Source organism: Semicossyphus pulcher, unplaced genomic scaffold, assembly GCF_022749685.1.
Source record: "Semicossyphus pulcher isolate SPU_LCO1_2020_fin unplaced genomic scaffold, fSemPul1.0.p SCAF_10, whole genome shotgun sequence".
Taxonomy (NCBI): Eukaryota; Metazoa; Chordata; class Actinopteri; order Labriformes; family Labridae; genus Semicossyphus; species Semicossyphus pulcher.
In genome coordinates, this window is record NW_027211604.1 from 21,476,428 (window position 1) to 21,489,500 (window position 13,073).

At 38.1% G+C, this 13,073-nt stretch overlaps 1 protein-coding gene across 1 annotated transcript; it reads right to left on the reverse strand.

Annotated features, from left to right (window-relative positions):
• Positions 1-2,903: 2,903 nt before the first annotated feature.
• Positions 2,904-3,725, reverse strand: cldn2 (claudin 2). The gene has a single exon (XM_069676196.1). The coding sequence runs from the start codon at positions 3,723-3,725 to the stop codon at positions 2,904-2,906; it is 822 nt and encodes a 273-aa protein (XP_069532297.1).
• Between the last annotated feature and the right edge of the window lie 9,348 nt (positions 3,726-13,073).

Consider the following 13,073-nt stretch of genomic DNA (forward strand, 5'->3'; position numbering starts at 1 on the left):
TATGGCCTATTAACTAGATATCACAGTTAAATCTGGCTTCATTTGGTGTTTGAATATAGTCCAGCCTCTGTGACAAAAGGCCCTCAGGATCATCTACAATATATGTTTTTGCGATTGTGTTTGTGTTTCCCACAGTCTCAAAGTGTGTTTGTCTGCATGTCCGCGGTCCACTTATCTCTATGTTCTCTCGGTCAAACATGCGGTTCAGTTTCTGACTTTATTCCAGTCTCCCGACCACAGTGTTGAAATTTCCAAACACCAGTGAACGCCACACCACTGACTAAGTTTGGGTTTCTGCTGTGATACAAATGCGCCTTACCTAGATTTGTTTAATATGGCCTGTATGAGTCCTGCAATGACAGTGGCCTTCAAAATTATTCTAAACATTTTCCAAGTCATCAAAACAAAATCAAAAGTTTGCACAGGCCCCAAATTCGCACTAACTCGAGTCTCATGGTCGACCTGTATGTTTAACTGAAACTGCATATTGATTGGACAAAAGTAGATCCGCTCTGTTTGTTCAGGTTTGTTTGTGTCGATCTTCTGTTTGCCCTCAGTTCAGGGCTGTGATCTTTTTCTCATTCCAGACTGTAAAAACACCAGTAGAAAGTCATCTCTTCCACCAACGGCTTTTTAAAAGAGATTTATGTGCCAATTAATGTGTGCTTATACTTAAATTAGTGTGCTTTCAAGATAATCTAGCACAATACAAACTAAAATGTCTTAAAGGACACACATTTTAACAATATTCTGATTCTAATATTCTGCTCCTATCCCTCCAAAACGTATAAGAGGCCCTCTGTTTCCTCACAAGATTGAGGCCAATACTTAAATATCAATATCACACTTAAAAATCAAGTGTTTTTCACAGCTGAAGCCTAGTTTTTTTTATATTAAATATCTAGCTAACTTTTTAAATTCACCTATATACCTTACAATTTGTGGTTTCCCGTTCAAAAAAAGTGTTTTGAAAGGTAAAAAATTGGACAAATTACAAAAATAAAATTAAGAAAACATTTATTTCAAAACAAGATATAAAATAAAGACTTTTAATGCTTTGTTTGATTCAGCAAGTATGTTTGCAAAACATGAACAATCAACAGGGAAATGACAGAAAGAGACTACAAGGCTTCATCTTATTTGTACATCTGATAGAGAAAAGATGCCTGCAGATCAAGTGGTAGTTGTAAATGTCCCTCGGCAAGAATCATATTCATTTTAATTTTTGGTCCATATAGTGAAATATTTCTGCTTTATTCTGGTATAAATAGTGGAACAAGTGATCTTTACACTACTGACAATGTGTATAAATATATATCCAAGTTCAGACGATTGAGGAAAGATGGCTGCCAACAAATATAACTGACATTCAACCCAGATTTACATATTTTCACGGAATGGTAAATATCATAAGGCACAGATTTGGTGACAGTTTATGTTGACAGTCCGGTCCTGAATAACTGTCACGTGTCACATGTCAGTAACATGTTTGAATTTTAGGAAATACATCAGAAATGGTTCAATAGAAAATAGAAATGTCCTGGTTGGTTTAGCCTTTTTCTTATTTTATGTTGTAAATGATGGCAAATATTCACAGATACAGTGTGTTTACATTAGACTGTGCAAATAGAGATTTACCCAGGAACAAGTCAAGGTCAACCCCCCCCCGGTATTATTGACATTGTCAAACTGTCAAATAGACCAAATCAGTTTACACATATTTCAATAAAACAGGAAATTTTAGATGCACAAAATAATCAATCTGCTGGTTGGCTCTATAGGTATATTCCAGGTCTTTGGAAATTTATTTGTGAAATGTTTACCTCCAATCAAAATATAAGTATAGTTTTTTACTTTGTTACGGAAGCCCTAAGCGGACATGCATCCATACATTTTATTTAGTCTGTTTTTCTCTGATAAATTATTTCAGTTGTTTTCTCGAGATTTGGACTCAATTATTTTGTTACCTCGGGATAACAAAGCTGGTTTTCTTGTGATAAAGGGACAATTTTTCTGCGATCTAGAAAACAAAATAACAGGCTGGTCAGTGTTAGTCTTGTACTTTGATTGTTGTCATTGTATATGTTCTTAATGTCTTTGCTGTTGTTGCTTCTGTTCTTTCTTTAATGTAAAGTGCCTTTGAGTAACTTTTAAAGCGCTATATAAATAAAATGTATTACCATTATTATTATTATTATTATTATTAATAAACCTGTTTCTATGTTTGTTCTGTGCTTTTCTGGGGATATGAGTTATGATCATCTGACATTACGGTGGTTCAGCGTTGTTATCTTGAGATAAATAAGTCGAGATCTCAAGAAAAACAACCAGAAATTACTCGCTACCACAGGAAAAGAGTAAATAAGACGTATGGATGCATGTCCGCTCAGGGTTTCTGTAATTATATGTATGTTTCTTTGATAAGAGAGTGAGGGTTCTATGTCATGTGTATTGTAGCACTTAGGCACTGAACACCCTTAAGTTCACTGACACACATTTTCGGCCATGTACAAACACAGTACACATTTACAGGACTTTTCTTCACAAAAGCTGAGCTGCTATCGAGGTAATAGACGTGAGTGATTTACATCAAAAGATCAAATATTCACTGATGAAAAACAAAATAGTTTGTTGCAGTCCAGTCATTCTCCTCGCTCATTTTAAACTGTCCACTGAATCTGTGAAAAAGCTTAAAAAGGACCGTCCAAAGTTTGCAGAAAGGCCACGAACACATTGTCACGTTGCCAGATTCTTGTGATACAGCTTTCTCATCTCTTGTTTGTATGTTTTGTATTGTCTTGTTGCTCCATCAAGCATTTAAGGACAACACTCGATTGAATTCTGTATATAAATACAGGTAATGGAACTTTAAATGTTATGGCACAACATTTGATGGAGCACCCTCAAACATAACCTGTGATGTCATATCCCGCCGCCGTGGGCTTCTTGGCTCCCTGACCAGCATGTGCACTCGACTGTGAGCTTCCTGTGTTACTGCGCACCAGTGTGTGCCCCCTACTAGCTGCGTTGACGCCCCCAGCCTGCATCGTGGGGTTGCGGTAGGTCTGTGAGGTTGTCCGTACCCCTGGACCCTGCATGCCACCTGGTACCGGATAGGGATACCCTCCACCTTGACGTCTCCCACGACCGCCTTCCTGCTCTTCGCAGCATGACACACACAGCATCCCGCCTCCTAGCATGGAGATGAGCGCAGAAGCCAGACCAACATACAGACACTCTCCCAGCTCAAACTTCATGCTGGCAGGAAGGCTGGGTCTGTAGAAGGTCTGGACGACCTCGTGTGTGGTCCACGCGACCGGTATGAGCGCCAGGAAGCCCGCTGCGAGGAATAATCCCCCACCGGTGCCTGCCACACGACTTTTAACTGTCCCTGTCCCCTCCAGGCAGAGTGTACACTGCATCCCCAGGACTGATACGGCGATGGCGAGGATGGACAGCACAAGAGAGATGACCATGAGGGCGCGAGAGGCCTGCAGGTCAGAGGGCAGAGCCAGCATGGAGTTGTATGTCTCGCACTGGAAGGCTCCGGTGCTCTGATAAACGCATTCCATCCACAGACCCCTCATGTTGGCCACAGCTGTGACGATGTTGGAGCCAATGTGAGCAGAAATCTGCCAGTATGGAAGTACTGTGGCGACCATAGTGCCCAGCATCCCCAGTAGGCCGAGGAAGAAGCCCATCAGCTCCAGAGCTGCTGATGCCATGGCAAGGACTGTGATGGAGGAGACCAAATCAAACGCAGAGAAGAGATGAGCAAAGTGGTCAAGCGGGATCAGCTCCTGTGGAAGCAAAACATTATAATTTGTCTCTAAAAGATGGGTCTAACAGAATACATCTGCGTAAGCCATTGTTCAGTCATCATGTCAGGTAAGTTGTCATCTACTTAAAGGGATGTTAAAATGACTTTCCAATGACTACTTGTCAATATATGTAACACCCAGACCAGAAAAAGAGCATTACCTGACGCAGGTGCAAGTTGCGTTGTTTTTGGTCAGTTGAGTAGGCTATGTATTCCAAAAAAGGCTGATAAATGTTTATTTCTGAATTTAAGTTGTTTAGAAAAAAACGTCAGAACTTGAGGCTCTAGGTCTACTAGCCGAAAGAAGCAAGTGGTTTTCTGGCTTGCTTAGCCTGCTAACTGTCAGGCAGGCTAATTTAGTGAAACAGCTGTTGCTTTGAACAAGCACCCAAAATGCTAACTTCAGCACTAACCAGAACAAGCAACTGGCTGTTGGCTCTCTTAGCTTGCTAACTGTCTGGCAGACTGATTTAACAATAGCTGCTGCTATAACACCGCAAAGGCTAATTTCATCGTTAACCTGAAAAGCAACAGTTTTTTTTGGCTTTGTTAGGTTGCTAACTCTCCAGCAAGCTAATTTAGTAAAACCGCTGCTGCTTTAGAAAACAATAATTTAAAGATGGTGTACATAAGTTTGAAGTTTAGAAGATAAAAGCTAGTTAGCTAGCTTACAAGGCTATGTTATTTGTTGTGGTTGTTAAATAATTTCATATTGATATGAAGTCGTAGTTGTAGTTTTCTATACTGGATTTTATGCTGCGTCCTGAAGTTTTAGCTTTGAACAAGCAGCTGGCTTTTGGCTTTCTTAGCTTGATAACTGACTGCAGGCTAATTTAGTTAAAAAGCTGCTGCTAAGTGCCGCAAAGGCTAATTTCAGCGGTAACTTGAACAGGCCACTGTGTTTTTGGCTTTGTTAGTTTACTAACTCTCAAGCAGGCTAGTCAAGTTAAATAGCTGCTGCTTAAACAAGTAGGCTATTTCAGGCAAATTCGACCACTAACCTGAACAAGCAAATGTTTTGTTTTGTTTTTTTGGCTTTGTTAGCTTGCTAACTTTCAAGCAGGCTAAATTAGATCTACTGCTTTAACAAACAGCTTCAACCAGCTAGGCTACATACGTTTTATCTATTCATTCATTAGTCCTGCATACGACCGGATTTTATGCTGCATCTAAAAGTTAAAACGTTAGCTAATCTGAACAAGCAGCTGGTTTTTGGCTTTGTTAGCTTGCCAACTGTCAAGTGGGCTAATTTAGTACAACTGTTGTGGCTTTGACAGCAACCCCCAACGCTAATTTCAGCTTGCGTTTGAACTTCACTCGGTGTGTATACAAGATGAACTAGTTAGCTAGTAAACAAACATTTATCTTTTATAATTTGGAATTCTCTTTTAGTTTTGAATTAATTCATTTTGGCTGCGTTCACACACTGCTGGAAGAACAGAAGGTAAATACTCAAATTCTCCTGTTGCTAGCCTTAAAGTCACCCTCCCAGAAAATACATTCAATTTGCCATTTGTATATTGCAAAAACCAGATCAAACAAGTATGTTTTTTTTTATTTTAGTCATAACTGTATTGGTTTGTTTACAAGTGAAATCACATAAAAACAATGAGACAAGTACGCTAGCCAACAGCAGCTAATTGTAATAAGCTGAAACAAAGGCAGTGCTCACATGAATTTTGTTTTAGCTTACAGGTAACTTGACAGAGGTGGCTTCTGCCACTGGTTTGTTAACTGACTTCTTTTATAATTATTTTTACCAAGAGGGAGCCAGTTGTAGCTGTCAGTAGTTCCAGTTATCCTTGAATCTGATACTGAATTAACCCACTTTCTGTGAGATAAGAAGTTAGGGCAGCATAGTCTGTGTCCTGGAAACTGTGTTTTTCTATGCGGCAAAGTCCACCCATCTAATACTGACCCACTTAGCTTTAAACTATAGCCTTGTAACCCCCAAAACACTAATACTTACAGAACTTACAACTCAAACCAGATAGGCTACTTAAATATAAAATAAAGAAGGTGGGGGAGAAAATTTTGTGTCAGCACTGGAGGGCCACTTAGGTTGCATGTTAGTTTACAGCATTAATTGTATAGCATACAGGCTGTTATATAATATGTTCATCATATCCCTCTTGATTGGGGTTTGTGACTGCTCTTCTCTTAACTGGGTCAGTTTGTGTTTGGTTTATGATGATGTTATTTCCCTAATCCACAACTTTTGCTTTGTTTTAATGCTGCAGTTTCAGCCGATAATTTGGCTCATTTTAAACTAATTGTTTTTGTAAATTCAGGTTGATTTCAAAACTCAAAATTTGGTGACCTGTTGAGTGTTGTCATGTCATTGTTTAATTAATTGTGATTTACACACAAAGTCAAATAAGGCTAATAAAATACACTAGTGTGAATTGCGAAACATCATTTAAATGCTTCAAAGCATCCAAGCCAATACATCCATCATTCTAATAGTATATTAAATCAAAGTTCAAGGAGATATCATTATTGCATCTACTTCTTGCACCACATTACATCTTGCCACCTGAAAATACATTAAAATGTACCTCACGCACACACAGCCCACTTTCATGCATTACCTGAGAGTGCTGCAGGTTATGGACGAGCCAGACGCCGGACTTTGTAGAGGATTTGATTTTGTTCTTTTCCTGCAGGAGCTGAAGTTGCAGCCGAAGCAGAAGGCGATGAGGTGGATGATGAAGACACAGAAAAGCCTGAAGCCTGTATGAATATTCACCGCTGGTATTTCTGCTCCTGCTTCTCCAGTAGAAATTTTTTTGCTTCCTGTATCAGACTCAGACTGCTTCCTCAGACCTTGACATAGTCTCAGCTGTTGTTCTGGCACTTTTACTCTGCTGGCTGAATTATCGGCCAAGTGAGCCAGAGAATAATACACTTCTCAAACAAATGCTTTACAATCCTGTGAGTTTGATTTACAGCCTGTTGCATAATCCACTTAAAACTACCAATAACGCAGCACCATAGACTCTGCTACAGCCTGCATGTTGTCTGTCTGTCAGCGTCTGTCTGGCTCAGATGCTCGGCTGTCTTTGTTTTAAGTGATCTCTGTCCCTCATCCAGACCTTCACCTCCTGTCATGTACACGCACACTGACACTGACACCTCTGACAGTAACACACATACACACACACACGCAGGTTAATCATTCTCTCATCCAACAACAGATCATCGGCAGCAGCAGCTCGCTCCACAAACACAGCGATCAGCAGACTCCTGCAAGAGAATGAATATTCAGGATATTCGTTTTCAGTGGAGTTGAGTGAAAAATGTTTAATTCAGCAACTTTATTGAAAACAAAAGAGCTCAAAAACAGATCTCCTTTCATGTTCAGTCTGCAGAAACACTCAAAAGTTGCTTGTGAGCTTTTTTTTGTATTTTTAATTAAAATTAAAAATTGAATAAAACAGCCTGAAGCAAGAGAAATGTGTAGAGAGGAATAACTTGTTTTATTCTAATCAAGTTTCCCTGTCTTATTTTACACCAATGCCTGTATAGCTTGCTTCTCTCTTGTCGATTTATTTTCTCAGTCATTGCATTCATTACTGTAACTGTTTTCATATATATGTTACAGTTTTGTGTCCAGTTCCAATGACTCAACAACATGTTTTATTTTACAGTTTATATAAATAATCTTTGGGACATTTAAACCAGAGTTTATATTAGAGACACTAAACTACCGTTGAAAAACGTACCTTAATGCTCCTTGCTCAAACTCTCAAAATGGTTGGGACACTTAATAATACAGTCTGCAAATTTACATTGTAGTTGTGTTGTGCGAATTAGATACCGATAATTTATCTACCGGTTACTCATTCTACTTGCAGGAGGAAGAATCAGCCATTCATTATTTATTTTTGTTAATGGCAGGGAGCTTTGGTATGGAAGCCCTAAGAGGACATGCAGCCATACATTTTATTTACTCTTTTCCCAGGATACTGAGTCATTTTTGGTTTTATTGTCGAGATCTCAACTTATTTTTCTGTTTATCTCAAGATAATGACGCTGGTTTTGTCGTGATAACGTGATAATTTTCTGCTGATCTAGAAAACGAAACAACAGGCTGGTCACTGTGATATTACAGACCACGACACGCCATGCTGCCATTGCACACACTAATGAAGTTCGGCCTGTTTCTATGTTTGTTTAGTGTTTTTGCAACTCTGGGGATACAAGTTCTGATCATTAGACGTTACAGTGGTGCAGGGTGTTATCTCGAGATAACGAGATTTTCGAGTTCTGCTTGATAGATTTATGATTGTGGTTGATTTAGACAAAGTTTGACTGGTTTCACTTGTTATTTCATGTCTTTTATTGTATTGTAATCATGTATCCTGTATTATGTTTGTATATTATGGCTGGAAACTTTGTTAATGTGCTGTAGCCTGTCTTGGCCAGGACACAGTAAAGTTTTTTCCCCCCGGTTAAATAAAGATCACAGGAAAACGGAGTAAATAAAATGTATGGATGCATGTCCGCTTAGGGCTTCCGTACTTTGGGGTACAATACTTGGAAACTAAACAGTTATCTTAACGTTCCTCTAGAGTTTAATTTGCATATTTTAACTGTAGACAATTTCTTATGAGGGTTCAAAGATGATATTTTTTCGACACTATTTTGCACAAACGTCTATCTTCCATTGCTACACTATGTCAGTGGCCAATCAATATTAACAAAAAAATACTTAAAGAATTAACTATTTATCTTTGGTCACATGTTGAGTTGCGGGTCAATTAGTACAACAGATTTTTAGCAGTCGTAATATTAGAATTTAAAGTTTACGAATAGGCTGCAGTGTGCAGAGAATTATTCATTAAATTCCTTATCAAAAATATTTTTCTTAATATTAAAAAGTTTATTGATACAGCATTTAAATGTTTTTTCTTTCATTTGTTTTTTAAACTTGTTTTTTAAATTCACTAGTTTTTTTTTAGTTTTTTATTGCTGTTTAAATATATATATATTTTACCATTTTTACTTATAATTAAATGCCTTAAACGTATAGAATTATTTTGGTGGCACCCTCCAGCCTCCACACAACCATCTGTCTTCCTGTCATTACATATTGTGAATTTACTGCTTAAATTAAGCTGACACCAAACTTGGCTGCCTCCTCTACGTCACCATCCATCAACTGTTTCCTGGCTTGTCCATTTTCAGATTACTGAGTGCTACAAAAACATCAAATCACATAAACAAATAAAACATACCATGTCAGTGTTTCCTCACAGGACAGATAAGGACACATGCTCCTCCTGGTGGGTGAGTCCCAGCGTCATCCACCCTGTTTACATGAGCCATCGGTGTGTGTATCCATGTCAGTAGTCACAGTCTCACAGTTTGCTGTTGATCCGGTCCTGAAGCTCGAGCCTTTAGCTTCTAATCCCTCGCATAGCAGCAGCATCATAATGGGATTAGCGTGTAATCCAGTCACTTCCCTTACAAGCGGACTGAGGGGGCAACGTCCACAGTCTCAGAAACACTGAGCCATTATTATGAACTACAGAGGGGCTTTATCTGGACACGCTGCATATTAATGAGGCAGCTCAGGTCGGCTTGTGACACTGTCGTACTGTTGTGACTAATGGTCAGATATTGTGAATGCATGAGAGGAAATTAGAATATAATGGTGCTTAACGCTAATCAAAACATTACATCTTTTGGTGGAATTAATCCAAAACAGGAAAAGTAGTACAAGGCCAGACGTATGTGGATAATTTCAACATAACAACCCAAAATTAAAGACACTGATCTGCTGCTGTAATAGTGTAAAGTCTTCTGGGAAAGTTTACCTCAAGATTTTGGAATCTGGCTGCAGGGATTTGCTCTCATTCCGCCACAAGACTTAGTGAAGTCATGCACAGTTGTTGTGTGAAAAGGCCGGTGTGAAGTCAGCGTCTCTAAGGTGCTGGATGTAGATGAGGTCAGGGTTCAGAGCAAGCCTTCATTAATGAGGCTGCTTAGGTGGGCTAGTTAGACTGTTGTGGCTAATGTTGGTCAGTTATTATTAATGAGTGAGAAGAAAATTAATGGGACCCTTCAAATTGTTGCCACAAGGATAAAATGTGATTTGCTGTTCAGAAACTCCAACTATTCAAAAATGAAAGTAACTTTTTACAGGAATTTAAAAAAATTATACCTTTCGACTGGTTTCTCTTCTGAGTTTTATTTATTCATGTGGTAATATCTAACGTGTGTAACATGCACTTTGAAACAATACTTATACATTACTTACTTTATGCATCCCCAGTACTGAAACACATTTTATAGTTAAGAAAATCAAAATTTCTTACAATATAACTCGTCTTCATCAGAACTAAATTACTTTTTTCAATGTTAACTTTTAAGAAAGTGCAAAAAGAAAATAGCTCCAACACTGCGGATAAAAGGTTTTTACACTACACCAACAAAATGTTAAGTCTTGTGTTCATGTTTTTAATTTCAGGAATAGACTACTATTTATCTAGTCTTATTTCCTGTGGTTGGTTACAGTTGTCACTAAAAGCAAGCATCTGGTCACTGTTTTTTTAACACCAGGAAAACAGGCTAACCAGTGAGATTTTACATATTTAAGAAAATGATTGAGAGTGTTTAAAAGGGATTGTAATAAAAGAACATTGAAAAATAGATCATTATAGACTTTGAACAGCGCTGAAGCTCTATGTGGAGGAGGATGTCGTTTGAGGCTCTTGTCACTAGATGGCGATAATGAGCCAGTTAGATCGTTTCTGAACTGTTTAATATGAACTTACATGCTGCTTAGAAAGAGACTTTCTTCAGTCAAATGTTTTAGAGTTAAGAAGAACAAAGCTATAAAAGCCCAGATAGACAATACATCAACAGTCATTGCTGCATTTAATATTGATTTGTGTTTGTTTTTTTTCTCTCGATGTGTTCCAAATCATTGTATTTTCATTTCAAAATACTGTGTTCATCTGCTCCAAACTGGACTTTTAACAGTAAGTTGCAATGTGAGCGTGTAAATAGATTTATGTCCCCATAAAATTAGTAACAGGATTCAAACAGAGATAATCTGCATTAAGAACCGAGTCTAAGAAATGAAACTGTCAGGTGTTGCATTTCAAGGATTCAATAAACAAATTCTGTATTCAATCCTCGACAAAGACCAGCTACATGGACATTTATTTATAGTAATATAGCAGAGAATATATGTTTAATTCACTTTACAAACATTAAATAATCATTCACATTATCTTCAAGGACCTCTAGTTACTCACATTATCTTCAGGTGTGCAAAAGCAATTATTGTGACACAAATAACGCACCGTATTTGACTCATCATATAAAGAACTTTAGGGACATCTAGTGGTCAAAAGGAAAACTGCACTGTTGGAAACTAACGCCACTTCAGAACGAACTGTACTATTATTTTGTCCAGTGTATCATGTCCAACTGTTGTAATCACTGCTTCATTTAAGAGTACAGTACATTGTCGCCACCTGCAGAGGATGGAGGAGGTTTCAGGACATTGTATGAAGGCCTTTATGTTCTCTCCTCTGGCTGCCAAATAGACAACATGTGCATGACCAGACTGCTGATGTCAGGTTTATGTTGAGCAGTTGAGAACCACAACAGAATGCAGTGTACCAGCTATAAAATGGGATTTACTGTATACTTAAAAATATTTGGACACTATATATGCTACATTATAGTGTGGTCGATTTATAATCATCACAAAGCTTATGCATTAACACATAAAACAGAAATGGAGCAACATTAGCATTCATGTTATCATGTCTCAGGTCACATGATGAATGCACAGCTAGTTGCTAGCCAGTGGAGGAAGCAGTACTTAGATCTCTTTTTCTTTAATTGAAATATAAAATACCACAGTGTAGAAATACTCCCTTGAAGGTAATTTGGGCATTACAAATTTTACTGAAATAAAAGCTCAACAATATTTGCATACTACATACTTATAAAGCAAAGTATCACTTGTGATTTTGCGGAACAGCCCATTTCAAGATAATGTGTGTATTGGCCTATTGGATTATAACTATTGATGTATTCTTCACTTTAATTTAGCTGAGGTGGGGTTACTTCCAAATACTTTTCAGTAGATTGATTTTGGTATGTGAATGGTGTGTTGAAAACAGCCACCTCTTGTGTTGGAAACAAGGTTGATGACAGCATTGTGACTGGATCAAGCTGCAGGCCATAAAACCATTGAGCAGAAAGATGCTCAAATTTTCTGTAGATCTAACAGGAACTACAAAGTTGTATACGTATCACTCACCATTAATCTTTTCTGTGGAAAATGTATAAATGTATGTATTCAATCTTAAAGGGATTGTCTCATTTGCTTTTGTAGGTCATATAAAGAAATAGCAATTAATTTCAGTCAGTTTCAGAGGGCTAACCAGCTAAAAACTCCTCACAGGACCTTTAAGATGTGCTTTAAATTGGATTATGATAGCCTTTTGGACCAATCCATTCTAGGTGTTTCCCCTCGTGTCATGCCTTAATGCTAAGCTCAGTGAACTGCCCAGCCTGCTGAAGCTTCATATTTAACACACAGGCATAAGAGTGGTAGCAATCTTTTTTTTATTTAACTCTTAGCAAGGCAGTGAATACCTGTATTTCATAAAAATGTGGCGCTATTCCTTTGACTTAAAAATAGCAAATGAGTCATAACATAGGCTTAAAAAACAACAACAAAAATAAAAAGGAAACACTAAGGTAAAACAAAGGAAGTGCTATAACTTAAACAAATATTTTAACATTGAACAGTGACATAAGGACTTGTTCAGTGTATGCAGTGTATAAGCAGAAGTCTCTATTTCGCGGTTTAGCTGTCAAACTGGGACACTCCCGGTAGCAGACAAGCTGACCAATCACGATGTTTCCCAGTGTCGACTTTTAGACCAACTGACAAATCAGAACGTTTTAAATCAAACCGGAAACGCCGAGGCGATCCATATGAAAAGGATTTGGCCCCGCCCACAGTATCATAGAAATATGAGAATGAATCGCCCACGCGCTTATATGGGTTCACGTGCTGACCGTGGCCATTGATTCTGAACTGCTAAATTGACCGTAACGTTCTTCCTCACTTTCTGTATCAGATATCAGATCTATGCCTGGAAACTATCCACAGCAAGCCTACATTGTGGCTCAAACTAAACCCTTCGCCAAACTACCATCAGAATTAACCCAGTTTCATTTTTTCTTACTTATTTGCAAAAACAGGAGTACTTTTATC